This window comes from Neophocaena asiaeorientalis, unplaced genomic scaffold (genome assembly GCF_003031525.2).
Source record: "Neophocaena asiaeorientalis asiaeorientalis breed wild unplaced genomic scaffold, Neophocaena_asiaeorientalis_V1.1 scaffold308, whole genome shotgun sequence".
Classification (NCBI taxonomy): domain Eukaryota; kingdom Metazoa; phylum Chordata; class Mammalia; order Artiodactyla; family Phocoenidae; genus Neophocaena; species Neophocaena asiaeorientalis.
The window spans coordinates 1951906-1977375 of record NW_020172768.1 but is presented as its reverse complement, the minus strand read 5'-3'; the positions used below and the strand labels follow the sequence as shown (position 1 = coordinate 1977375).

Genomic DNA, 25470 nt, shown 5'->3' with positions numbered 1-25470 from the left:
AACAGGTTTCCAAAAGAACTTTCTCTCATAATAATACTTCTGTGTGTTGGAGAAGGCTTTGACGTTTTTATAGATCTTTCATTTTCTCATCTTATGCCTACCCTGTGGGAAAGTTTATCTAAAGAGGTTACGTGAGTTGCTCAGTGGTAGAATCAGAGCTTAGGCTGAAGTCTTAGTCTTATGTTCTTTCCACTTGACCACAAAATGGCCCAGTGCTTGGGAAAATCAGAGAGTGGGGCTTAGAAGGGCTAGACTGGCTTAGTCCAGCCCTGGTGAGAAGCCATGGGCCATGTGAGCCCTCAAAGGCCCAGCTTGCTGGCTCCCCGCCCCTCCCACCTGACGTGCCCCACACACACACAATTCGCACCAGCGGGTGGCCCAATGGCTGGTGTCTTCCCTCTAGTAAGGGGGACCGATCCAGTCTAGTACTTGTCGCAGTAGCTCCTCACAACGGTGGCCACCATTCACTGTAAGGCTCGTCTGTGCCAAGCACCGTCAGCTGTTAGCACTGGTTATCTCCTTTAATCCTAACATAACCTTGTGAGGATAAATGTCATTGGGATTCCAGGCTCCTGGATCTCTTATCCATGTGCCTTGTCTTGGCGGGGTACCTGGACTTCTCAGCTCTGCCTCGGCCAGGTGGTGAGCTGTGGAAGCATCAGGACCCGCTGCCTCTGAACACACCTGCTCTCTGGGCCAGGCAGCCGCAGCCTCTGGGCCTGCCAGCGGCATGTGCAGAGGCTGGGTCCGGGGCGGGGGCCTTCGAGATGCCGGCAGGAAGGGCAGGGAACAGGCTTTGCCTGGTGCCGGGGGAGAATTGAGCACGGGTTGACTTTCAGATTACGGCTCCAGCAGGATCGCTCCCCTGACTGTAGTCAACAGCTACAGTTATGTTTGCTCAGATGTCAGTGAATCCAACTGCTTCCAAACGCAAGGAGTGTCTGCTGGAGCCCCAGCCCATAAAACCCAGCTCAGAATGCAGCCTGGAACATCTGCTCCCAGCACCTAGTCCAGAAGCATCTGGTCCTGACTCTTCTGCTTGGAATGTCTAAACTTCTCCCACACCATTCTCAGGCCACCTCACCCAGCACATCCCAGGAATGACCAAGCTCTATGCCAGGGAAGGCACAGGGTTAAGTCCCTGGGTCAGCTCCCTGGAGACAGAACACCCCTTGGTCACAAGGTGGAAGAGTTCCCTCAAAGACAATTCATTAGGAAGTGCCAGTTCCCAGGGTCCTGGCCAGGCAGCTGCTAAAGAGGACAGTCACACAGCAGCCAGCCCCTCTGCCCAGCCCCAAGCCCAGGGGGCTCCCGCCTCCCCATCCACCAGCCCGGCCCCAGGAGAGGCCGCTTGGCTATCATTTCCCTTGGGCTTCACCTCCCTTGGGAAAAGCAGTGCTACTCTCCTACGCTGCGCTGTGGGCCAGAGGCCTTGCAGTCAATTCCACATAGAGTTTTTTGAGCCCATAAGATGTGCCAATTTTATACTATAGCTACTTCCTATGTCTATCTTCTTGCCACTCCCTGGACTGATTCTTTTTCATTCAGAACCCCTCTTGGAACTTGACACAATGCTTCCGCGTAGCAGAGCTCAGTAAATGTTTAATCGAACCGCAGTGCAGGACCACTCAGCTGGGAGCCCTTTCCTGTCTTGCCTCTTGCTGGGTCGCCCCTCAGCATCTACCTTCTAGCCCGACCAACCCCTGTTTCCATTCCCCCAAACATCTCACAGCAGCTAACGGCTGCAGAGTACTCTCCACATGCCAGATTCTTTATCCAGCACTTCATGGTATTATCTCATTTAATCCTCATGACCAACCTAATGAAGAGATGGCACTATTTTCGGTCCTATTTTACAGATGAGGAAACAGAGGCCCAGAAAGGTTTACTGCCCAGTGGCGGAGCCAGGATGGAAACCCAGGCGATCGAGGTCCACAGGCCCTGTTCTGCAGCCTGAACTTCACCTCCCTGAATGCACCAGACGCCTCACGTGCGGAAAAGGCCACGGGGACCATGCTGGCCCCTTTGTTTCAAACACCCCCATCCCATCCCACCCCAGGCAGCAAACACTGATCTGTGTGCTCGATATTATCATATATCATCTCATTTTAGTCTAGCTATGACTATTTCCTTTTTTACAGTTGAGAAAACAGATTCAGAGGGACTAACTTTCCCAAGGCGACCAAGCTGGTTATCACCACATCTATTTTTAGACCTTGTCCCACAGCTCAGTACGGCTGCTCTATGGCCTTTGTCCCTCTAGCTATTGGACCATTAGGACCGAGCCCGAACTTCAGTGACCTTTAGAGGGATAGCCTCAAGGGAGCGATCTGAACATTGCCCACTGCCCCGTTCTGATCTTTCCCTAAACAAGCGTGGATTCTAGAGGGACCCAGTTTGAATGCAACAGGGGCAAATGTATTACAAACAAGGCCTTAGCAATGTGTACTGCTTTCGTCGAACTAGAAGTGGACTTCAGCTTGAACTCTCTAGGGCTGGGTGCCACATGGGCAGAAGCTCTGGGTGTGGCTTACAGAGAGATGAGACTGACAGGAAGAGCTACAAACACTACACGGAAAGGCCGAGACTCTGACAGCTGAGAAACTAAAGACTGGTTTGAGGTGGGCTTTCTGGAGCTGCTGGGAAGGAACTCATTAATGGATGAAACAGGAAAGCCTTGGAATCTACCTGGAGAACGTGGAGGCATCAGGGCTTTGCTCAAGCAGATGTTAAGAGTTGGACGGCGCTGGGTAGAATCTAGGAAGGAGAAAATTCACTGCCTTGGGGTTCGGGTGAGAAATTACAATTGCAAACACTTACATAGCGCTTATTCTGGGCCAGCCTCTAAGCATTAATTCGTTAAGTGGGAACATTTCAAATTTAGAACCAGGGAGTGGGCCAGACAGGTCAGTGAGGGCCAAGGAGTGTAGGATTGTGGCTAATGGTATGAGTTAAAGCATTCCACAAAGTCGGCTGTAAAGGTGCTGGTAAAACTGGGCACCTGTAACTCGGCTATCTGCAGGGGTTTGTGCTTGAGGCTGGAGAGAGCCAACTGTGTGCATCTCTTCCCACCTCTGTTCAGCAGCACACGGGTAGCTTGAAACGGGCCATGGTGGATGCAGTTACACCACGGAAATCGACAGGTGCTACATGAGGGCTCTCCCTCCCCGCTCCCCCCAGAGCCAGTTAGCCAGCACACCAGCCTGGAACCATGGAATATGGATGGGTCCTGCCTCGCCTACTGAAGGAATCCACTCAACAGGCCCTGATTTAGTACATGCTCATCCAAGCTGCTGGGTCTAAGGTATTGTGTAAGGCGCTGGGGATCAATCAATGAAAACGCGTAGACCCTGACTTCATGGAGGTAACGATCTAGTGGTGGAAACAGAACTAATAGTAACACAATCGGTTCAATGTGAGTTAACGCCACAAAGGAGAGACACAGGGTCCTGCAGTCACCTCACCCTCCACACCTGATTCGCAGCTCAATTCTCTGGCATTTTTCCTGGAGAAGCAAAGCACAGCTGTCCCCACCCTTCTCTCACTGTTCCTGCCTCCAGGCCAGCACTTCCCGTCACTAACAGGTATCTTCTGCAGCGCCCGGCGGGCCATTTCCTGGGTCCCCAGACAGTATTTCAGCCTCAGGGGCGGAACCCATCGTGCGCAGAGCCGTCTCAGCAGAGCCCCCTCCTCCCCCGCTGCACCTGGCCAGGCCCAGCTCCTGCCACTGTTCTGCTCCCCAGGACATCACGGTTTCCATGGGAACCCACTCACTTCAAAGGGGAAACGGCAGAGACTGGAGGGGAGGAGGGATAGTGAAAGCTGGATCAACCTCACCCTCTTGGCCCCGTCTCTGTGCTGCTGGCAACCTAACCTCCAAGCTCCCCGCCACCTAACACCGTCCAGCCCACAGCCCACAGCCCACAGCCCACCGGTGGAGAGGTGGGGGGGTGTGGTCCAAGCTAAATTTTAACTTCTTGGGGGGAAAACCCCAGGGGTGAGGTGCACCTGGGGAAGGAGAGATCTGAGCTGGGTCCAAGCCTGCGGTCCCCGCTCCATGGGGCCTCCCCTCAGCAGACCCCTCTCAGCATTGCTCCTGGGCCACAAACACAATTACCCGCGATGTGCATCCAATCATGGGGTCTGCTCGGATTAGACTGCAATCATTAATCTGAGCGGGAGCTCCCGGCCGCCTTGCTGATCAGCCCAGATGATGCTCTGGTATGATCCAATTCAAGACAGACTCTGCCTCCCTTCCCCTCTCCCCCCACCCCACACGCAGAGTTTCCACATCAGAAGGAACCAATACATTTCATCAACACATCCTCCTACACAAATAAAACCTCAGGGCACCAGGAGGCTCCTTCCCGCTTGTCGCACTGCCCGATGCCGCCCTGTGGGCCTGGCCAGGGAGGGGCCTCCCCCACCTTCGTTCTTCGAAGTAGTTCAGGGAGGGGCCTCGGCGGGGACACCCAAAAGTCAGCGCGGGGCACTAATCTCCGTGGAGAGGGGATGCTTACATTTATGGACATGAAATGCTGACTCCCTGAGGTGCTTTGAGCAGCCAGGCCGCCCCAGGCGGGCAGATCTAATTAGAATTACCCGACCCTATGGGAGGTGGAGTGTCTCCCCTCAGCCCGCAAGGGCGGTGGAGAGGGCGGCTGGCACTAATGGGAGAGGGGTGGTCATGGGAGACACCCTGGGGGCCCTGGGGCAAGCAGGGCTGCAGAAGAAAGAACTGGGCAAGGGTGCTGATGTCCCTCTGCTCCGTCGTCCTGAGATGCCGGGCAGCCTTGTTTGGCTGGACTGTTGGTGGTATCCAGCCTGGGATTTCTTCTTCATGGTCAGACAGCTGCAGAGATAATTTGCTCAAATGCCATGGGCTGTGAGGTGACAGCCCCATGGGAGAGGGTGAATCTCAGATGTGGAGGTGAGGCATGTTGGTTGAGGGAAGATCTGGGCCTTTGTACTTCAGGTGACATCATGGTGGACAGCTCCCTTGGGGACGCGGCCCACCTCCTGGCTGGGCCTGGGTGGGGTCTGAGCCTGGGATCTTGGGAAGGGCTATGGAGCACGTGGAGCCCATTGGCAGGAACAAGGGAACCGTCTGCTTTGTGCCAGACATGGAGCCAGGTGCTGGCATGGGCTGTCTCGTAATTCTTGCCGAACCACTGATTAGGTTCTGTCCTGAAACCAACGCTCAGAGAGACGAGTACAAGGAGGAGGTAGGGCTCAAGCCTAGGTTTCCAGAAACTTTATGTTAGGCCACTAATTTGGGGTCTTTCTAGACTAAGATCTGTGCTCACTACAGGTCCCTGCCCCTGGGGGTCCGAGAAGGTGTCAGGGATCCATCTCCAGTGCGAATATGAATCACCTGGGATCTTGTCAAAGTGCAGATCAGGAATCCCCAGGTCGAGTGGGGCCTGAGATTCTGCGTCTCCAACGAGCTCCCAGGTGATGCGATGCTTCTGGCCCATGGACCACACTTGGAGCAGCAGGGATTTAAAGGGGGTGTGATGACTGTACCCAAAGTCATCAGACCACGGGGCAGTTTTCAGAGGCCAGGCCGCTCTCGCTCCCTGCTTCTGTTCTGCCACCAGGCCCAAGGTGAGGCTACAGGCCCTGTGCAGCCTCAGCTTCCCGTGCCCAGCTGCTCTGGCCACTGACCGTCCTGGGAACGCACCAGGCTCTCCTCTGCCGGAAGTTCCTGACCCCCCATTTCTCCTCCTGCTGAGCTCTCTTACTCAGCCTTGAAGATCAGACTCTACTGCTTCCCCCGTGAAGCCTTCTCTGTCAAAGCCCTGACCACTCTATGTTGGTTTCTTGTTTGCATTATGTCTCCGTTCCTGGAGAGGCAGGGAACAGCCCATGCATAACCTTTATGATTTACCTCTTTCCCCTGGAGCCCAGCACAACGCCTCCACGTAGTAATAGCAAGGGTTCAAGGCAAGTGTGAAGGGAGGACAGGAGTGTAGGTCCCATGCTGGGGGCAGGGGAGCTGGGGTCCTCCTCAGGGTCTCTGACAGGTCCTGTGACCAGATCCTGGCATTCTCTGGGGCCCAAGGCAGAGGTCTCTACCCGCAGGAGCTGGGCCTGGCCTGTGCGCCGGGCAGGCTGGGGCCCGGGAGCTGTGTTATCCAGGCCTGGGAAGGACCTTGTGTCAGGATCTAGGGATCAGGGCCCACTGCTTTGGACTCCCAACTGTTGGCATTAGAGGCATTCAGCTCATCTGAGTAACTAAAAATAATGCCAGTGATAATGATCATAACGGCAATAATTATCACCATTGCCATAAAGCCACTGCCATGGGCGGGGCTGGGTGGGCCAGGCCACGTGTGACTGGAGTTAGCGCCCACTGCAGCACACGCTCAGCCAGGGGTCGGCCCCACTGCTGATGCACGCGAGTGTACGTGCTCACACGAGCGAATGTGAGCAAGGGTCCAACCCCGATGCTGAGTGCTGACTTGGGCATCTTTTCTTAGTGATGTGGGCTCCCCACGGATAAAGGATGACCGAAATCCCTGCTGGGACATCGCTCAGGTCCGCCCTCAGAGGACCGCATCTTCACCCCAACAATGTACACAAGACAGACCGGAATTTCCCTGAGCCCTTCCCACCCTCTGCTACATTCAGGGCCCAGCCCTGGGTACAAGGGGCTGATACAGAGTAAAATGACACAAGCTGCCTGCTCTCAGCAAACTGCCCATCTCGGGGAGGGTGCCAGAACCTACACAGTCGTGTACAACCTCTATTGCTAAAAACCGAAGACTACCATGAATCACAGTGTGGTCCAAGCACCAGCTGCATTAGAGTCGCCTGGGATGCCTGTTAAACATTCATACCCTCCTCCTACAGCTTGACCTACTGATTCAGCATTTCTGAGCACGGAGTCCAGATACATGTGTTCTGACGAGCGCTCCCGGTGGTTTCCAGGCGTACTAAAGCTTTGCTCACAACCGAGTCCTGGATGGCGAGTGCTGGAATGAAGGCGATGACGGGGCATGTGGGCCAGGACAGTCCTGAGGCAGCTGCCCGTTTGCTGAGTGGAGGGCTCTGATGCTCGTCAGGGCTCATCTCCCCAGCTGGGCTGAGGAAGAGGCCGTCCTGGAAGACACAGCCCAGGCCTCATCTCCCTCCCTGGACAATTCCTGCATGGCCAGCTGAGGGCTCTCTGGAGTGACTTCAGAGAGAAGGGACCTGGCCCTGGCTACTGGCTTCCGTGAGCCCACCTGCTGGCCTGCACTCACATCTCTCATGGCTGAGCTGGGCCTGAGGCCACTTGGGGGCTCCTGCGCATGGCCCGGCTGAAGTGTCTCCTACCTGTACACAGCTCGCTTGTCAGCCTCCAGCTGGGCCTGGGGGTCGATGGGGGCACTGGGCACAGGTGTGCTGGCAGCAGCCGAGGGTGCGGCGATGTGGACAGCCTGGGCCTTAGAGGGGGCCTGAGCGGTCGCCGTCATCTGCAGAGACAGAGAGGAGGCGTGGGTTAGTAGGGCCAGGACCACTGGTTCCCCGGCTGGAACTGTGAGGTCCACCTCGTCCTGTGGGGTGTGTGTGTGGATAACAGAACGCGTACGAGAGAAATGTGAGGGTATAACGAGCGTCCATTTGTACATATGCTGCAGTGGGAAGAAAGCTGGTGTTTTCTCAAATGAGAAAATTCTGGGGAACGATTTAGGACCATCCAAAATCAGGTGGCGTGGAAGTGAGCTCACTTTAAAAGCGACCTAGAGGGGCTAGGGGCCTAGATGGGGAGGGTGGGAGGGAGGCTCAAGAGGGAGGGGATATGGGGATATGTGTATACATTCAGCTGGTTCACTTTGTTGTACAGCAGAAACTAATACAACATTGTGAAGCAATTATACTCCAATAAAGATGTAAAAAAATAAAATAAAAGTGATGGTTCTTAATGCAAATTAAGGTGGTGGCCTCTGGCCGGAAGCAGAAAAAAACAGAATGATGAACCCTTTAAACTGTGCTTATGAGTCACTTGGGCTGTACTGGGCAGTGCTAGGTTTGATTTGATGACTTTGGAGAGCAGGAAAAAGATAGCCGAGTCAGTTCCCGACTGGGCAGAGGTTTATCCCATTTACCACAAGCCAGAGGTAACTTTTAATGGTTTTGACTGACAATTGAGTGTTCTGCAAACTTGGTTTGCCTGGGCACTTGAAGGTAAGCAGGTTGTAGTAGACGATGAACAGATTTCTGTTCTTAGCCGTAACAAATATTTAGCGTAGTAGCTCTCCTCCTATGTTACATGTTTTTGAAGGTGCCCCTGGGTTCCCAAGTTTGTGCCAATCAGGGCACCTTTTAAAAATATATTCTATATTGGACTTTCCGTATAAGATTTCATTTAAAGAAATGGTTAAATGGCTTTTAAATTTTGGGTAACCATCATAACAGAACTTGATGCTTTTATATTTTATTTTCCTTAAATGGATCCCTGAAATGTCACGTGTGGTGACATGCCTCAACTATTGCTCTCCTCCAACCGGCCCACAGAGCCTGACAGCTCTCACCCACTGTGTTCTTGGACTTGACGCCCTTGTCTGCCTCCCGAGCTAATACCTTGTTCACACCTTCATCCCCGGCACCCAACTGACACAGACTGGACGCTTAGTGTTTGCTTAGAAAATGAATGAGGGAATAAACAAGTGGACACACCTTGAAAGAATCGTATACTTCACAGCTGGCAAGTTTACCATATGATCTAGGTCCCTGCTTTCTGGAAGAGAGAGTACTGCATTTCCACGAATACAAGCACAGAACACTTGCTGTCTCATTTTCTTCATTAGATCTCTGTTCACGTGCCACATCTTCACAGTAAAATAGAGTCCCTCTGCCCCTGCTATCCCCTTACTCTGCCTTATTTCACAGCCCTTATTATGACTATATATTTCATAGCCCTTATCATGACCAGATGCTATATATCTACTTGCTGAGTTATTTTCTCTCCCACCCGCAACTCAAATGTAAGCTCAAAGAGGGCTGGTTAACAGTTGTATTCCGAGGGTCTAGAATAGCCTGGCACTAGTCAATGCTCAACAAATATTTGTTAAGTGAATGAGTGATGGGTGGTAAATAAAATTGAGACTATAAAAGAAATATACTGTAGCCCCATCATTTTTTGTTAGGAAGAAATATCCTTGTCACTGTTAGCTGAGCTGGGGGAACTTTCCCAAACTCAGTGCTAGACAGAGCATCATGGTACCTTGAGGCTGGCAAGGTACCATGCTTGACTCTTACTGTCTCCTGTTAATAGCTTTTTGACTTTGAGCAAATCCCTCAACTTTCCTAAGTTCCTCCTTTTCATCAGTAAGCAAACTGGTGTCCTTTTAGGATTCATGAGTATTAAAGAGGTGCTGTAAGGAAGAAAGTAGAAACAAATGCTGTTCTAATTTTCAAAATACAGAAATAAGGTGGAATCAGACAAACTAAGTATACTTCTAATCTTCACATTGATCTGGGCTAGTTTCTTTCATTCACCAATGCAACTGATTATCTTTCCCAATACTTCTCAAGTCGCCACCATGTACTAGGCACTGGGGTGACTAGGATGAATGCCTGCTATAATGGAGCCCAGTTCTGGGTTTAACATGATCACTGAGCTGGCAGATCAGGAAAATGGTAGACATTTTCATTTACATGGTGTAAATGACCTCAGCAAGGTACCTCCCATGATATCCTCGTGGAAAACATGGAGCGACGTGGTCTGGTGGACAATTGTGTGGATTAGGAAGCTACACCCAAAGGATGACAATTAGAGGAGAGATGTCAGAGGGAGGAGGGCTTCTAGGAGATGCCACATGCTTTCTCCTCAACTCTCTTCTTCAATATTTTTATCAGTGATTTAGAGGATGTCTGAAGAAACGCTCAACAAACTTATGGGTGACATGAAACCGGGATCCAAACGATCTTCACAGATTTTGGCAACGTGCCAAGTCTAATAAGATTAATTCTTGTCTAATAAGTTGGAATTTAACACTTCCAACACTTCGGCAAAAAAAAAAAAAAAAAATCGATAATATAAGTGCAGAAGAGGAGAGACATCATTTAGCAGCACCTTTCAGTTGACAGAAGGCTCAGTATGTCCACAGTGTACTGTGTCTGTCAGACAAACAAAAACCCCAAACTGATGCTCTGTGAGGACCCATCAGCAGAGGCACAGCTCACACAAAGCTTCCAGCCCCACCTACTAAGCTGAGACAGGTGCCGGGAAGTACACTCAGAGGAGAGTGGACCAGGCTGCTCAAGGGATTCTGAGGAATATTTGCAGGAATCTGCAATGTTAAGGAAGATTTGGGGGATGGGAGGGAGATGGAAAGATGTGAGAGCCCCCTTTGAATATCTGAATGAGGGATTAGATTGTGTCAGTTCTGTTCTGTACACCCTAAAGCGTCAAACTACAACCGATGCATTACATCTGTAAAATGCAGACACATTTGGGCTCAACCCAAATAGTAAGTTTCCAAGCCTCTGAGCTCTCCAAGGCTGGGATGGGCTGCCTCCCGGAAGTGGTGAGTTTTCACTGGTGCAGGGGCCAAGCAGAGACTCCCGCGGGGGCGATGGACGCTCTCTAGCTGGGTGGGCTGGCGTAGGTGACATCTGAAGTCCCTTCTAACTGTGACAGGCTCGGACGCCGTGAGGGTGCTTTCATGACCACTGCCCACCCCCAGGGTTGGCGTGGGGCTCAGATTAGATGACGTACGGTGTGTAAAAGTGCTTTGGAAACTCTATAAAGTTTTCCCCATATGGAGGGGTGGTTGTAGTTCTTCAACTCCAGCACGTGCATCTTTCATAAAGCAATGCACGGCTCGTTTAAGCGTAAAATACAGGGTAGGCTGGTGTGCTCTGCTCTGCTCAGTCCACTAAGGGTGAATTTCCTCGTGTCCTTGAAGGAATCCACAAGGGGTTTCTATGCAGATGAGCTTCTAGGAGTGGGAGGACCGAGGGGAGGGGCTCCTTTTCCTCTCACCTCCTCTTTCTAGACAGGACTTTGGGGGAAGGTGTGGCCAAAAGCCCAGCTGGGGCCCACAGGAAAGTGTAAAGTCTGTCATACAGAGTGAAGTAAGTCAGAAAGAGAAAGACAAATACCGTATGCTAACACATATATATGGAATCTAAGAAAAAAAAAATAAGGTCATGAAGAACCTAGGGGTAAGATGGGAGTAAAGACACAGACCTACTACAGAATGGACTTGAGGCTACGGGGAGGGGGAAGGGTAAGCTGTGACAAAGCGAGAGAGTGGCATGGACATATATACACTACCAAACGTAAAATAGATAGCTAGTGGGAAGCAGCTGCATAGCACAGAGAGATCAGCTGGGTGCTTTGTGACCGCCTGGAGGGGTGGATTAGGGAGGGTGGGAGGGAGGGAGACGCAAGAGGGAAGAGACATGGGAACATACGTATAACTGATTCACTTTGTTATAAAGCAGAAACTAACACACCATTGTAAAGCAATTATACTCCAATAAAGATGTAAAAAAAAAAAAAAAAAAAAAAGCGGTCACTTGTCAGCATCCCAAGCGCCGGCCCCAGCCGAGAGGCTGTTACCGGGGCTCAGAGAGCCGGGCCGGGGGAGAAGAGAGCAGAGCAGGGGGACGATGATTCAAATTTATTTAGCTCCTGGGGGCCAGTTCAGCAAACTCTGCATTTCCTCCAGGTTGGGAGAATGTTTATCTTCAAATAGATTTCTTCTTCTAGCCAGAGACACCCATTTCTCAAGAACTGGAGCTCAGAGGGAGAGGCCCGCAGCTGTCCCAGGGCCCTGGAGCAGGGGGTTGAGGGTGTCGGGTGGTGAGGTTCTGGGGGAAGGCTCTAGGCCTAAAGAACAGAAGCGGGGGGAGAGGCTGGACAGATGGAGGGCGGAGATCCCTTGCTCTGGCCTATGAAAGCCAACTGGTAAATTGTCAGGAATTTTGCAAGCCGGTTGATATCATATCGGTAGCCTGAAGCTGACCATGGTGGGAGTAATTACACCACAGAAACTGGCAAAGGCTGCAAATCAATCCTCTTTCTAACCCCCAACCAGAGAGCTGGTTGTTAAACATTTATCAGCACACCACTAGTGTCAGAGCTTCTCTCCAAGAAACTTTCTCCTATCCTCCTCGCTCTGGCATATGAAGAAACTACACTCTATGAGGCCACTTGGTGTGTCCACAGCTGGTCTCAGACCCGGAGCCTTCCTCCAAGGACAGCACTGGACATCCTACCCAGGCAGGCTGTGAGGCTTGATTAAGAGAATAGGATAACGACTAGCGGGTGGGGAAGGATGGCAGCATTCCCCAGGAGGGCCTGCCCGCTGGGAGCTGCGGTACTGGGTCCAGAACCTACACAGGGTCCTTGCCGTCCTCCTGCCTCCCATAGATGCTCTAGCCACTGGACTCTTCTCTATCATCCAGCTGGAACCAGCCCTGCATTAAGCTGGGAGCAAAAGGGCCCTGTCCAGATTCTCAGTTTGTGACACCTTGAGATGAAATTTCCTAATGCCCTGCAGGGGCTGAGAGATCCAGCCTCTCCGACAGTCTAGTCTGGCCATGAAAATGAGCAGGGGATGCTGTGTGGTGTGGTTTACAAGGTGCTCACCTGCCTACCTAGTCGCCCTCACTGACACTGGAACGCCCCACTGATGCTTTCCTTCCTGCTAAGGATCACCCTTTCCCAGTTGTAGGGGAGAGTGGCACGTTGTGTTCCAACAAGCTAATGAAGTCTCTCCCTGGGGGGTTCACGTCCAACAGGGATCCCGTGCAATGGGTTGGTGGCACTCCCATTTTACATATGAGAAAACAGAAGCCACTGCAGCAGAGAAATTGCTGGAGACCACAGACAGTTTCTGCCGAGGTTGAGACAGGAACCAAGGGCTTTCTGACTAAATCACACTGTGGGAGTGATCGTATTTAATTACTTTTCTTTGAAGAGGAGAATAGGAAGACTTTTCCCCTGGGTGGAAAGGGGCAGAAGAGGAAGGGCGCTAGCGTCAGATGGAGTGTCACTCCCCAGCATCAGGCTCTGGGTCTCCCTCGAGCCCACCCATCCTGTCGCCGGCCCCCATCTCCCCAGCCCCCAACAGACCTCACAGATCAACTCCCCAAACACTGGTTGTGCCAGAAACGGTGCTTCCGGTGGAACCCAAGTAGGAAGAGCAGGGTGGTTTGTTAATTGAGGTGGCTCAGTGCTACTGTGTTCACCTCCCTGACCGCGCAGGGCTTCAAGCTTCAGGGCGCACAGACCTGCAGCGGCCGCCTTCCGCCAGCTGCCACGGAGAGCTCCTCCCTTCTGCTCCTGGGAGGTGGGAGTAGGTGGCTCAGATGGGGGATACTGCCAGGGTCTTTCTAGCATCCCAGGGAGGGAGTGTGCACGAGACACTGGCAGCAGACAGAACGGATTCCCGCCTTTGCCACTCGCTGCTAGCCGACCTTGGACATGTAACCTTGCCTTTCCGGGTTTCAGTTTGCTCATCTGTGAAATGGCACTGACGCTCCCGACCTCTCACCACTGTCGTGAGGATGGCTGCCTCCTTCAGTGGATGTGGCTGAGCATCAGCTACGGGTCAGGGCCCTCTGCTCTGTGCTTCCAGGCCCTGAGGACACCGTTCAGCCACGTCTGCCCACTTGCCTCTCCCCCCACTAGATTGGGGCATCCTGGAGGGCAGGGACCACATCTGCTGTAGCCCCAGCTGCAGCCCCAGAGTCTGAGACAGAGTGTCCACAGCACCTACGGGATGCAGGGATGACTGGTGTGGAGTGGGTGGGCCTTCCCATCCATTGATACCTTTTCAGCTGCAGACTGACCCTCTTGACCCCGAACGCCTCAGGCCACAACAGAGAAGTCACAGTCCCCGACCACATATTTATTGGGAGGGGTGGGCATCCAGCCCAGAGCTGGTCGATCTTTCTGATCCAGGGTCCTCATCTACACATTGGGAGAAGTGGGCGAGGCGTGGGCCCCGCCATAGGGAGAGGGGCCGTGGTATCGTGGAAGGAGACGTTACCCATCGCTAGCGATGTCACCTTGGACTAATAGCTCAGTTCCTCTGAGCCTCAGTTTCCCTCTCAGGTAAAAATGGAGCTAATAATACCTCTTGCCAGGCCTACAGTGACCATATGTGAGGGCACATTATTGCGCATCCCGGAGGCTCAGTGAATCTTGGTTTCTAAGCATTTTTAATGCTTCTTTTTGCTAGCCCTGTCCTCTGAATCCAAACCCCACTGCCTGTCCACACCCGGCCCCAGACACCCTGGCACCTACACCTCCCATGTCCCCCTGCGCACACCTGTCCCCCTGCAGCAGCCCTGCTCTTTACGACGCGTACATCCATGCACCTCCCACAGGTCCTTTCTGCAAACCCTGGGCAACCTAGGTCTGCACCTTGCCAGCATGACTCAGCACAGACACCCCCCCTAAGGGGACACCCCTCTTCTGACCTGGCAGGGTGCGGGTTGCCCATCCCCAGAGCTGGCCCACCAGGCCAGGGAAGCCTTGTGTTCTGAGAACATGGGGGGCTGCACAGGCCCAGCCCACTAGGGGCCGCTGAGGCTCCAACAGGGCTGGGCCTGTGGGGGGGGGGGGAAGGGGGGGGCTGACGCTCCCTGAAGGGCCAGGGCAAGCCAGTAGGGCCAGATCTGGTTTCCTCGCAACCAGGAGAGAGTCCAAGGACCTGGGATGAGGTCAGGGCTTGAAGCCATTTAGTAAATATCAGGTTTGGCCTGAACAGGTGGGGGGCACAACGGATGGTTTTTGGGGGAGGGCACAGCCCACAGGGCGCCCCAAGCTGGGACCTGCTCACGGACTCAGCCTTGTCTCCGGTACAGCACCCCACCCCTTGCCCGCACCCCAGCAGACCCTCCTGCGTGTGGGTGCCTGAACCCGCCCGATACTTTACATCTTTATGCCTTTGCATCTGGGGCTGCCTCAGCAGGACCTATCCACGCCTCCCCACCCTGCCCTCCCCAACCCCCCATCACATGCAAACCTACCCCTCTTTCAAGACTCAGCTGAAGGCAGCTCTCCCAGGAAGCCTTTCCCAATCCTCCACACCTCCTGCCCAGGTAGCTAGGACCCCCGCCTTATCTGCCTGTGCGTCAAACCTTAAACCCCGTAACACTTCGGGCCCCCATTTGTCTGTCTCCCTGAGTGGACTGGATTCCCAGCTCCCATCATCATGCCTGGCTCCCATGGGGTCCCAGCATGTTTGTTAAATGACTGAATGACCGACTGGATGAGGAAATGAGAGAGTGATGTGTTAAAAGGCTCAGGGATCCAGAATGGAGAGGAGTCAACCATGGCTCCTCCAAATACCCCCCAACCCAGTCAGCCCAGGGACAGGAAGGGCCGGAGGCAGAGAAGGGCAGCCCGATTGCGCTAAAACAGCCTCCTGGAACAGCAGGCCTGGGTCACCTACATTCTCATCCCGGGACCGACCAGATAGAACAAACCACAGGAAAGTTACTTCGTGGTGTAAAATGGGGGTCTTAAGCAATCGATTAACTTAAAAGGGTTTGTAGGCAGTGGTTTACAAAATGAGGCTTGAAAGTGTTTGCCGCCCTGCCTGCACTTCTGTGGGTTGCTGACCCGTGGCTAAAGGGACGAAGGCTGTGGACTTTCACCTCCCAGCTTCGTGCACTTTCCCGGGCACGGTCTTTCCCATCCATCTCTGGAGGACCCCTCGCTTGTATAATAGTCCCACACCAGTGAGTTCCAGTATGTTTGTGTATGTGTGTAAGGGAGTGTGTTTACAGCTAGAAACACATACTTGATACGCCTATTGTGTTCCCAATACAAAGGAGAGTAATTAAAGTTCAATCCAATCTTGGCTACTGGAGACGTAAAGAAGAGAGTGAAAAAATCAGTGTCAGGGTCATGGGTGAAAGAAAGCTGGAAAACACCATTGGACTTTTCACACCCACACTCGCAACAACCCGGTGAGGCAGGGAGGGCAGAAGTTATTCCCACTTTACCGATGCAGAATGGCCCCAAATAAGCTCCATTAGGGCGCGAACTATTAATTCTGTGTCCCCGGCACGTGGCACAGGGTCTGCAAGACCCCGTGTGAGCACCTGATGTTTATGAAACGGCTGAAACGGCTGAGTGAATGAAAGAAATAGTGCTGTAATTACTTGTCCAAATTTGTATAATTCATCAGCAGTGCAGTGGGTTCCCGAATTTCTACCGCACTGAGTTGACTCAGCCCACGCTTCCTCCTCCAGACCACAGACTCCAAAGACAACACGCAACGAGGGCCGTGCTCACCCATCCCCCTCCCGCCGGGCTACGCAGGCACCGGAGCTCCTAGGAGATCAACCGGAAAGGGGGGCAAAGCAGGTTCCAGCTCCTTAGGCCCGCTGCTGAGGGATCACCTGTTCTGATTTATTTTAAGCTTTGTCTACTCATTCTGCTTGGAAGCAAGAGGATAGACAAAAGGTCTGTGTTTTTTGGGTAAATATAAGAATTCAGGTAGGAAGTTCATCAAATAAAAACCCTAAACAAGGCCATGAGAGAGACTGTTTCTTCCAGCAAAGTCCTGTTCCTAGCCCACTGTCTCCTAAATGAGGCATAAGGCCCCACAGTCAGACCCAAAGGCTATTTTTGCCTTTGCCACGCTGAAGAATCCAGGTCTGGAGTGAGCTGGAGTTAAGGGACACGTCCAGTTTAAAAACATGGGTGGCCCAAGCAGGCCAGAGAGAGAGGTCACTGTGCACAGAGAGAAGAAAGGCCCAGCAGAAAATAAAAAAGAAAGAGAAGAGTCCGTTTTGATGAGCCAAAGTGAGGGAAGGCAGGTCACCCATAGCGTCCCTGGGGTGTTGGCCCCAGGGGCAGAGGGAGCCGTCAATCACAGCCACAGAAAAGGCTTAGGGGGACTCTCAAAGCTGTGGAATTAACTCTGTTGCTGCAGAGCCAATGTGTCTCACCAGCAGCTGAACAGGAGGCCCTGCGAGGCAGGGGGCTCCAGTCCTTAAAGGGATGAGAGGAATGTAAAGTGTGAAAACATCTGAACCCGCTTCTGCCCGGCCCAGCTGCATGGCCTGGAAAGGGGGGCGGGATTCACAGCCAGGGGCCCCAGCCCCCTCCCCTCCCTCTCCCCCTCCGGTTAATGAAACCAGCATGGGGATCCTAATAACTGATCAAAGCCCATCCAGCTTCCCCAGATGTCTGCTCCCCTGGCTCCGTGCAGAGGGGGAATGATGCCGGGACAGGGAGGGAAAAAAGGTACACTCAGAGGGCAAGAGAGACGGGTCTGACCTCCCCCGACATGGCTGGCCCAGCCTTAGCCTTCCTGGTACAAGATGGGTATCTCCAAGCACAGCGTCCTGCGCTCCTGAACACCGTTCTCCCGGCTCTGAGGGTTGCAGAAGGATGCAGGGGGACAGAGGGTCCCAAGCAAGTGCTTGACTTCCTTCTGAAATGAGCTTCCCATACTGGTCCTGGACTGAGAGTTTTGCCTTTCTTGCCTCCCTCTGGTCAATAACGAGGCTGCATCCTTGGTGAATTACCAGAACCCGTTTAATATCACCCATCGTTACATCATGCTACATAAGCACCCAGCTACTTGCGTAGCAGTCGGTTCCTAATCCAAACTGCGAACTGAGTGCCCACATTCATAGGGGGCTGTGCCTAGTGGCTCAGGCTGGATCCCACTAGGGTTTCTGCTTTCTAGTCAAATGCTCACGCGGCCCACATGCTGGGGACACGCAGACAGAGGAGCACTGAATACATACACCTATAGACCAGATAAAATGTTTGTCTTGCCTATAAGCCAAGGGCAAAGGTATCTGTGGAACAGCAGGTATGTGTCTGTGTTTGCGGAAGAGTGGGGGGAGGTTACTGATAGCAGGAGTTTGTGCGTGTTGTATGGAGGGGGGTATTTAAGGTGAGGGTAGAGAAGCCGCTGCCTCCTCCAGTAAACCTAACAGTTTCCTAAAATTGCTGGTGGAGCTACAGAGGGAGAACTCTGCTTGGTGGGTGGTGTTGCCCATGGAGTGTTACAAGAAATGGGAGAACCTGAATGACATTTCAGAGGTGGAGAGAGTGCATGGATGACGTGAGAGGGTGGTGGTGTTACCACGAAAATTCTGGGAGGGAGACTGCAGTGGCACTTGCCGGGAGAGGGGGACAATAGCAGAGGATCCCATCAGGATCAGGGGAGGTGCTGGGGTGGTGAGAGGAGGGATTGGGAAAATCCAGGTGACAGATGGCCAGGCTAGAGATGCAAAGGAACGGAAGGCACTGAATGGAGGGACCACATGCCTAGCTCATATCCAGGTCTCCCTGGAGACAATGTTTTCATTAAACTATCATTGTAGAATTCCCACAGTCCCCATGGCTTGCTCTGCCTCTTGGGGCATAAAGTGAGGGTCTGGATCAAGGACTCAGGTGCATCATGCCGGAATTGAGGTACAGGAGGTGGACAGCAGAGGGCGCTGTGACTCTGACAGGGAGCCACCAGAAGGAGGAAGCAGGCCACAGGAAGGGTTCCAGTGGGTTGTTGCTTTTGTATTTTCTAAACTTACGATCTGCCTTTAGTGTACAATAAACACAGAGCGACATCCTTACAAGTAATCATGGAGTGTCCCCAGGACGGACTGGAACAGAACTGAGGGGCCAGAAGCTGCTTAGCTGTCATACCACTTGGCTTGTGCCCAAACAGCATGGGGCCATAACCATTAATGCTTCTGGACTAAAATGGGAAGAAGAAAAAGCCTCCCTCATTTTTAATAACTTTATTCCCCAAACTTCAAAAATGAAATTGCCAAGTTAAGAACTTGCCTTGAAAAAAAATTCTAATTTATTATAAAGAAGGTCCGGGGCTTGGGAATTTTTTAATGCAGATTCCTAATTTTCCAAAGTGAGATTCTCCTGTGCTTTTGAATAGATTATGCTCGGTATTGCTAGCCCTTAGCACAACGGGAACATTATTAAAACGACTGCATGGGTCTCAGAGGAAGGGCCCTGCTTCTCCCTTCCTTTTTCATTTTGGGGACTTTGTAGCAGAGACTGTCCATTTCTACCTGTGGCAGAAACTGGGTTTCTGAGGAGGTGATAAAGAGATGTGCTCAGGGGCTTCCCTGGTGGCGCAGTGGTTGGGAGTCCGCCTGCCGATGCAGGGGATAAAAAAAAAAAAAAAAAAAAAGAGATGTGCTCAGCAGTCCAGGCCTTGAGAAAGCAAGTCATACTGGGTCCAAAAGTAATGAGGTTAGACCTGAAGGAATGAACAGGAAGCGGGGGATCCCCTCCAGAGAGCCCCGTTTAGGAAGTGATTCCCCTGTGTGCCTGGCCCACACTCCTACAGGGCCCGGCTTTCCTGAGAACACTGAGTGTCAAAGAGCGGCTGATTCGACAGGACGATGAGCTTCGCCTGAGAAGCGGGGCTCAGCCTCTGACAGCACAAAGGGAAGAAGGCAGGAGGAAGAACAAGTTCCCCAGCAGAAAACGCATGGAAGACATTCCCATGTGGCAGCCACTCCTAGAAGCCCCGAAGAGTGGAGAGAAGGGCGCCCCGAAAGCCAGCTGGCCTCCAAGTCTAGCACCCTGGAGAGAACAGCCCTTCCCCGTGAGTCAGAAGACTTCGTCCTGCAGACCTCACCCACGTCCTCCATCCCGGCCATTCCGTCCATGCCCTAAGTTCTCCCCATGATCCCCCATCCTGGTCAGTTTCCTTGGGAACCAGTTTGACTCAGGGAAGGCCCATGGGAATCTAGCCACAGCCTAGCGGCCTAGCCGAGGCCATAAAGACCCCAGGCCTTGGCCTGGTCACTTTACCATGGACACTGAGACTTCATTCCTGGACCGCTGGGGTTACAGGGAGATGTGTGGCTTCCCCGGAACAAATTATTCCTTGGCTGTATACGTGAGTATTTTCGATGGTGAGGTTCTGGTGGCTCCTCAGAGAAGAGAGCCTTGGGACAGCCCCTGTGCGTTGGGCTTCTGCTCTGAGGCCTTGGATGGGGGACTGGAACCTTCCTTCCTCCCCCAAAAGGCTAGAGCACCTCAGTGGTGGCGTCCGGGGGGCTGAGCACCTTAGGGCTGCAATCTCACCTCCCCACCTCCCTCGGCAGCTGGGATGGATGACTCCTCAGCTGTATGCTGAGAGTTCAATTAGGTTTCTCCACTTCACTGCACCCGGGTCAGCTGCAGGCCCTCGCTGCAGCTCTCCTGCTAATGCCCACCAAACCCAAACTTCTCCCAGGAAGGCAAAACAGGGGGTGGGGCCGGAGGCAGAGAGGCCGCCGCCGCCAGCTATGCCAATCCAGTGCTCTCTGGCCTCTTGGCCCTACCCTGGTCTGTCCCTGAGCCTTGGGGATGGGAGTGTGGGCCTCGGCACCTACCACCTGCTAAACACAGGCAGTGTCCCGGTTGCCATACCCCAGTCCCACTGTGGAGCTCGGAGACCAGCATCCAGCTACAAAAGAACTGGAGCTGATGTTCCTGCCTCTTCATCAATACCCCAGGTTCCCCAGCACTGCCTAAGCAGACAGCAGATGGGTCTGGTCTACTGAGGAAGGATGGTGCTTGTTCCCCATTATGGCCCTTACGTTCCTAGGTCTCCACTGGTCCAGGCCGACTTGGTTCTGACTACAGAGGGAAAGGCCCTGACACAGCTGCACACCTGGAAGCTTTCAAACAGAGGAACTGTACAAATGCCAAGTCCCACCCACAGTCGCTTGTGGAGAGCTACTGACGTGAACAGAGGGTCTGCTGAAGCTGAGGTCAGGGTGGGGAGAGCCCAGGAAGGAGCACGGAGTTGACACCTGGGAGCGGGGTCGGGGGTGGGACAAAAGGACGTGCGCTCAAAGGTCAGTGCTTCTGCACTTACACAGGGGTAGGAGTCAGTGGGGGTCCGCGTGCTGGACACCCTGTAGAGTGGTCATTTCATGGGCGGATAACAGCATGGATAGGGCAGCACCGTAGGCTCACACCAGGCTGCGGGTGTCGGGGCCACAGGACCTAAAGGGATGCACCCTGGGTCTGCGTCTTCGTGTCCCTTCCATATGGCGCAGAGCTTCCCTGTGGTCAGGGGAAGGGCTGTGTCTGAAAGCCGAATGAGTGATGGATAGCAGAGCTGGGCAAAGACCAGCGATGGAGAAAGAATGAGAATGACGGCCTGGTACACAGTAGGCACTCACTGCACATTTGTGAAACGAATGAAGGAATACTCTAGCTGGGTGCATTTCACATTATACGTACTCAATTAATAATAGAGAAAACAGGGAAGTGCGGAGGTGGAGGCTTCTGTGAACGCACAGACTCACGATGAACTCTGAGTCTCAAAGAACCAAGCGTGGAGGGAAGGCGCACACGCGGAAGCAAAGTTCAGAAGTGACTGGTCTCAAGGACTTCCAGAGAGCAGCCCACAGAAGCTGGGCCAGGCTTCCAGAGGAGGAGAGGAGAGAACAGGAAGACAGGGTGGCCCGCAGGAGGTGCAGCCAGCCTGGGAGTCTCGGAAGAACCTGGGCGGGGTCTGCCGTGTCTGAGCTGAGGGATGGAAACTGGGAACCCAGGGAAAGGATGGGAGAGTGTAGAGAAACAGTCCTGGCCTTTTTCTGGATGGAAGCCGACAGAGTCCTGAAGAGAAGGGAGATTCCTCCAATAGGCAGGCAGAGACAAGTGACTAGGAGGATCTGTCAGAGGAAACCTCTGATCAAGAGTCTCCCCAAACACTCAGAGGCACATTTGATTTAGCTGTACCTGGGTCTCCCCGAGTGAGGGGTTCAGTGTGTCCGTCTGACGTCTGCTCTGAGCAGTGAGCAGGGGTGGGAGTGTGTGGCACAGGACCATGACTAGGTGCAGCACCCTGGGGTGCCACGGTCCTCCATGCCGGTGACAGCTCCTCAGGTGGGATCTGAACCCAGGGCTTTGCCAAGGGCGTGACTCCCTTCAGGGGTCTGGCTTTGCCGGGCTCTCTCAGAGAGGCGCCCCAGGCCGGGCAGGGGAAGAGCTGAGGGAGGCCTGGCCCTGCCCTCCGCCCCCGGGAAGGCCACCACACCCCTCCCGGCGGTCAGTCACACTCACCTGTGGGCTGTCCTGGTAGGGAGGGGGAGGGACATTCTGCGTGGCCATCATCGTCAGAGCGGGGACTGGGGAGGCATGTTGCATCATGGGATGGATTCACATGGAGGATCTGTGGCGGGAGAAACGGGGCCGCACCGTTAATAGCTGAGCACAGGGAGCCCCAGGGACCAGCGGCTGGACATGCTCCCAGGCTGGGCCACCAGGATTGACTGGATACAGCAAGGGCTGGAAGCCCTTCGCGGGGGACGAACGAGAGTTAAGGGGAGAAGCCTGGGTGGGGTGAGGCTTGCTGCGCTACGCTGACTTGCAAGAAACACTATTCACATCACATGTAAAACAACCTGTGCACCCGCAGCCCTGCTTTGTTCAGTACCAGCTCTGGCCTGGGCGGGGGGCGGGACTTGGCTGGTGGCAGCTCAGGGGGTTGGCGGCCATGAGGGCACCCCACGGTCAAGGGTGCTTTCCCTTCCCCAGGCCTCCCGGAGCTGCCACCTGCACCCTCGGGGCGGAAGCCTCAGCCCTCACGGTTCCAGATCCCCCCTCCCTGTCCCCAGGGTCTGCCAGCACCACACTAACCCCCCAGGTGTGCTCACGACGCCCCCTAGTGGTGGAGAGGGACGTGGGGGGCGCCGGTTCCTCCTCAGACTGGAGGGTGGAGCAAGTACCCTAGGGCGACCACCGGGAGGTGTTCCGGGAAGGGAAGGAGGCCGGGAACAGGGACCACGGCCACACAGACGTGCCTGCACATTCTCTTAGAAGACTTTCCTTGGCCTTGGTTCAACCCTGAGTTCAACCACACGTGAGGCCAGAAGAGCCGCCCGAAGCAAATGGTCCTCTTACAGAGGCGGAGACAGAGGCCAAGAGAAGAGTGTGTGTTTGAGGGGGAGGGGAGTGCCGGGGAAGCCGGGATGGACCCAAGCTCTCCAGACTCCCCGTTCTGTCGGCTCTACTGTACCAACCCCCACCCCACCCCATCACCCGTAAGCGAGCTGCCCCCATTGGCCTCAAGGTCTCTTCTTGAATCACAAAGTGCTGCGTAAGTGGAGACAGCCTGGCAGTACCACCCAAGGAAACAGAATGCTGAAAGAGCTGTTTAGCTGCAGGAGATGCCCTGAAATATTTAGAGCTGGAAACCGCGGCTAATTGCCTGATACAGAAGGGTGCTGATGAGCGGGCAACCTTTGAGAGTATGACAGTCAGACCGTCCCTCTCCTTCCTTCCTCTCCCTGGGGACCTTGGGGCTCCGTCCTCTTCCCACCTAATGTCCTCCCACCACACCCTCCCCAGGGTCTTCCAAAATGTTCACATACCTGAATTCTGTGGGAGTTCGAGGGAGTCAAAGGGAGGGTCTCCAGGACCCTATGTGGAGTGTGTGTGTGTGTGCATGTGTGTGTGTGCGTGTGTGTGTGTGTGTGTGTCTTGTTGTGTTTGTTCTTTTTCAGGAAGAGGTGGACAGATCAGCTCTGGCTGACCCGAGTCTCCGAAGTACCAGGTGTGCTTTGACCTGAAGTGCATATGTGAAAGCACTGGAAATCCAGACATTCATTCAACGAATGTTTATCAGGTGTCAACTACACGCAAAGAACTGTGCTGGGGTGGGGAGACAGATGAGAGGAGGCAAGGCCTTCCCCCCAGGGAGGGAGGTGATGGTCCAGCGGGAAAGAAGAAGTGAACAGAGGTTCCCGTGGAGAAGGCACGGGGCGGGGGATGCCTTTTCCTGTGCTGAAACGTTCAGACTGCAGGTAATTCCTCTTTGCCTCACCGCTGCCCCTACCTCGCCCACCCTGGCCCCACTTCAGAAGATCGGCTGCCAGGACATCCATGCAGCAGAAGCACCCAGGGTCACCCCGTCTTACACACACTAGGCACCGAGATCCAGGCTTTACTTCTGCAAAGAGGCTCGGAAGGGAGCCCTGGGGAAGCCAAACTCCACAGGCGGGGAACCATTGCCTATTTTCATGGCTGGGTCTTGTCTGGGAGGTGGAAAACACCCAAGGAAGGAAAGAGCGGAGTGAAGAGGGTTTGGGGGGGAGGGAAGAGGATATATTCCTCTTGAGACATCAGAAAGAACTTGAGAATGAAGACTTCTGAGATATTAAATTGGACGTGGAATCTCTCTCTTTTGGACCCGGAGGGAATAAAGGAAAAAGGGGCATTTCAGGAGTGTGCTAGGCTCAGCCTTTCCTGTGACTCTGGCAGATGAGGTAACTTTGGATGAGGCCTACAGGTACTGAGGCAGGATCCCTTCCGGGGAGCACCAATCTTAGATGCTCCTTGGCCAGAAAAAGCGAACTTCTAAGGGACTGCAGTGCCAGAAGCCTCCAGAAGGGGGAGCCTGGGGGCAGAGTCTGGAGGCAGATTTTCTCCCCTTTTAGGGGCAACTGGTTCCCTTCCACCTTGAGTTTGGGTCTTTTGGTACCTCCTTCCACGGATGAGAAAGTCATCGCGAAGGCAAAGCACAGGAAACTCAATGAGGAGGATCTGGGGTAAAAAGAGGACTCTTTAGTCTGCATTCTTTTGTTCACTGTCCAATCAATGGGAGGTAGGGTCGTTTTAGAGTCTCTGTCCCTAGAAATACTTGCAACAGCTCGATAGCTGCCCTACCTGGGGGTAAAGAGAGATGGCTAAGAGTAGTCTGCATCCAGAAACAACCACCGTCCAGGCTGAGAAGAGATTTTTCAGTCTGCAGCCTGCTGGACTGTGGAGCAGGGGCTAGAGGCCACGGGAACAATTTTCTGAGGACCCAGATGGCCCTTGCCCCTCCCCCTCCTCCCCTCTGGGGTCACCACAGGCCACTAGGCCACTGCCCCATTGCCCTCTGGGGGCTGCTCCTGCAAGAAAACAGGAGGCCTTTTCATCAGGGGCTTAAGTTTCCTTCCCTGCTCGCTCAGGCACAGAAGAGTCTGGTAACCTGATGCTGGGGGAGACGCTGTGCCCATCTCCGGAAGCTCGCCCTTTTCTTCACACGCCCCCTCACCCGCACATGCGCTCCTTCCTCCCTCCAGCTGGGCTTCGGGGGCTGAGGGTCCATGTAGGACCATCCCCGAGAGGAGTGTGGGAATCTGACTTCTCAGAGCTGAGGCTCCACAGCTGGGATGTGGAGAACTCCTTGAGCCATCGCTGGGCACCCGGGCCTCTGGGGAAACCTGCCGTTTTTGCACTTTCTTTGGGAGCGTGGAGGGCACAGCAGGCCTGTCCAGGGCCTCCGGCATTTGTCTGTGGCCAGAGGCTGCTCCGCCCTGTCCAGGGGCCCCAGCCCTCTGTCACCAGACACCAGGGCACTGGAGGGAACACAGCCAAGACGCAAATGGAGGACACACGAGGAATGATTTACCACCGAGAAATTTCCCACGTCAAAAGATTGTTTTTAACGTTGGAAACCTTTCTTATATGGCAGCTAGGAGGGAAAGAAAAAACCAAAACCCTAATGCAACACTCAACCCCACAATGATATCCAAGAA

The 25470-nt window shown here is 53.7% G+C and overlaps 1 protein-coding gene across 3 annotated transcripts in view; it reads right to left on the bottom strand.

Annotated features, from left to right (window-relative positions):
• The window catches only part of PKNOX2 (PBX/knotted 1 homeobox 2), a 184695-nt gene that overhangs the window by 53675 nt on the left and 105550 nt on the right, over window positions 1-25470 (bottom strand). For 2 of the 3 annotated variants that reach the window (XM_024740828.1, XM_024740830.1), the window contains exons 3-4: window positions 22010-22118; window positions 7321-7460 (exon numbers count right to left, since the gene is read on the bottom strand). In XM_024740828.1, the coding sequence (XP_024596596.1) occupies window positions 7321-7460; window positions 22010-22096 (227 nt within the window). In that variant the 5' untranslated portion in view covers window positions 22097-22118. The remainder of the gene's footprint in view (window positions 1-7320; window positions 7461-22009; window positions 22119-25470) is intronic. The other variant, XM_024740829.1, reaches the window with a different exon arrangement.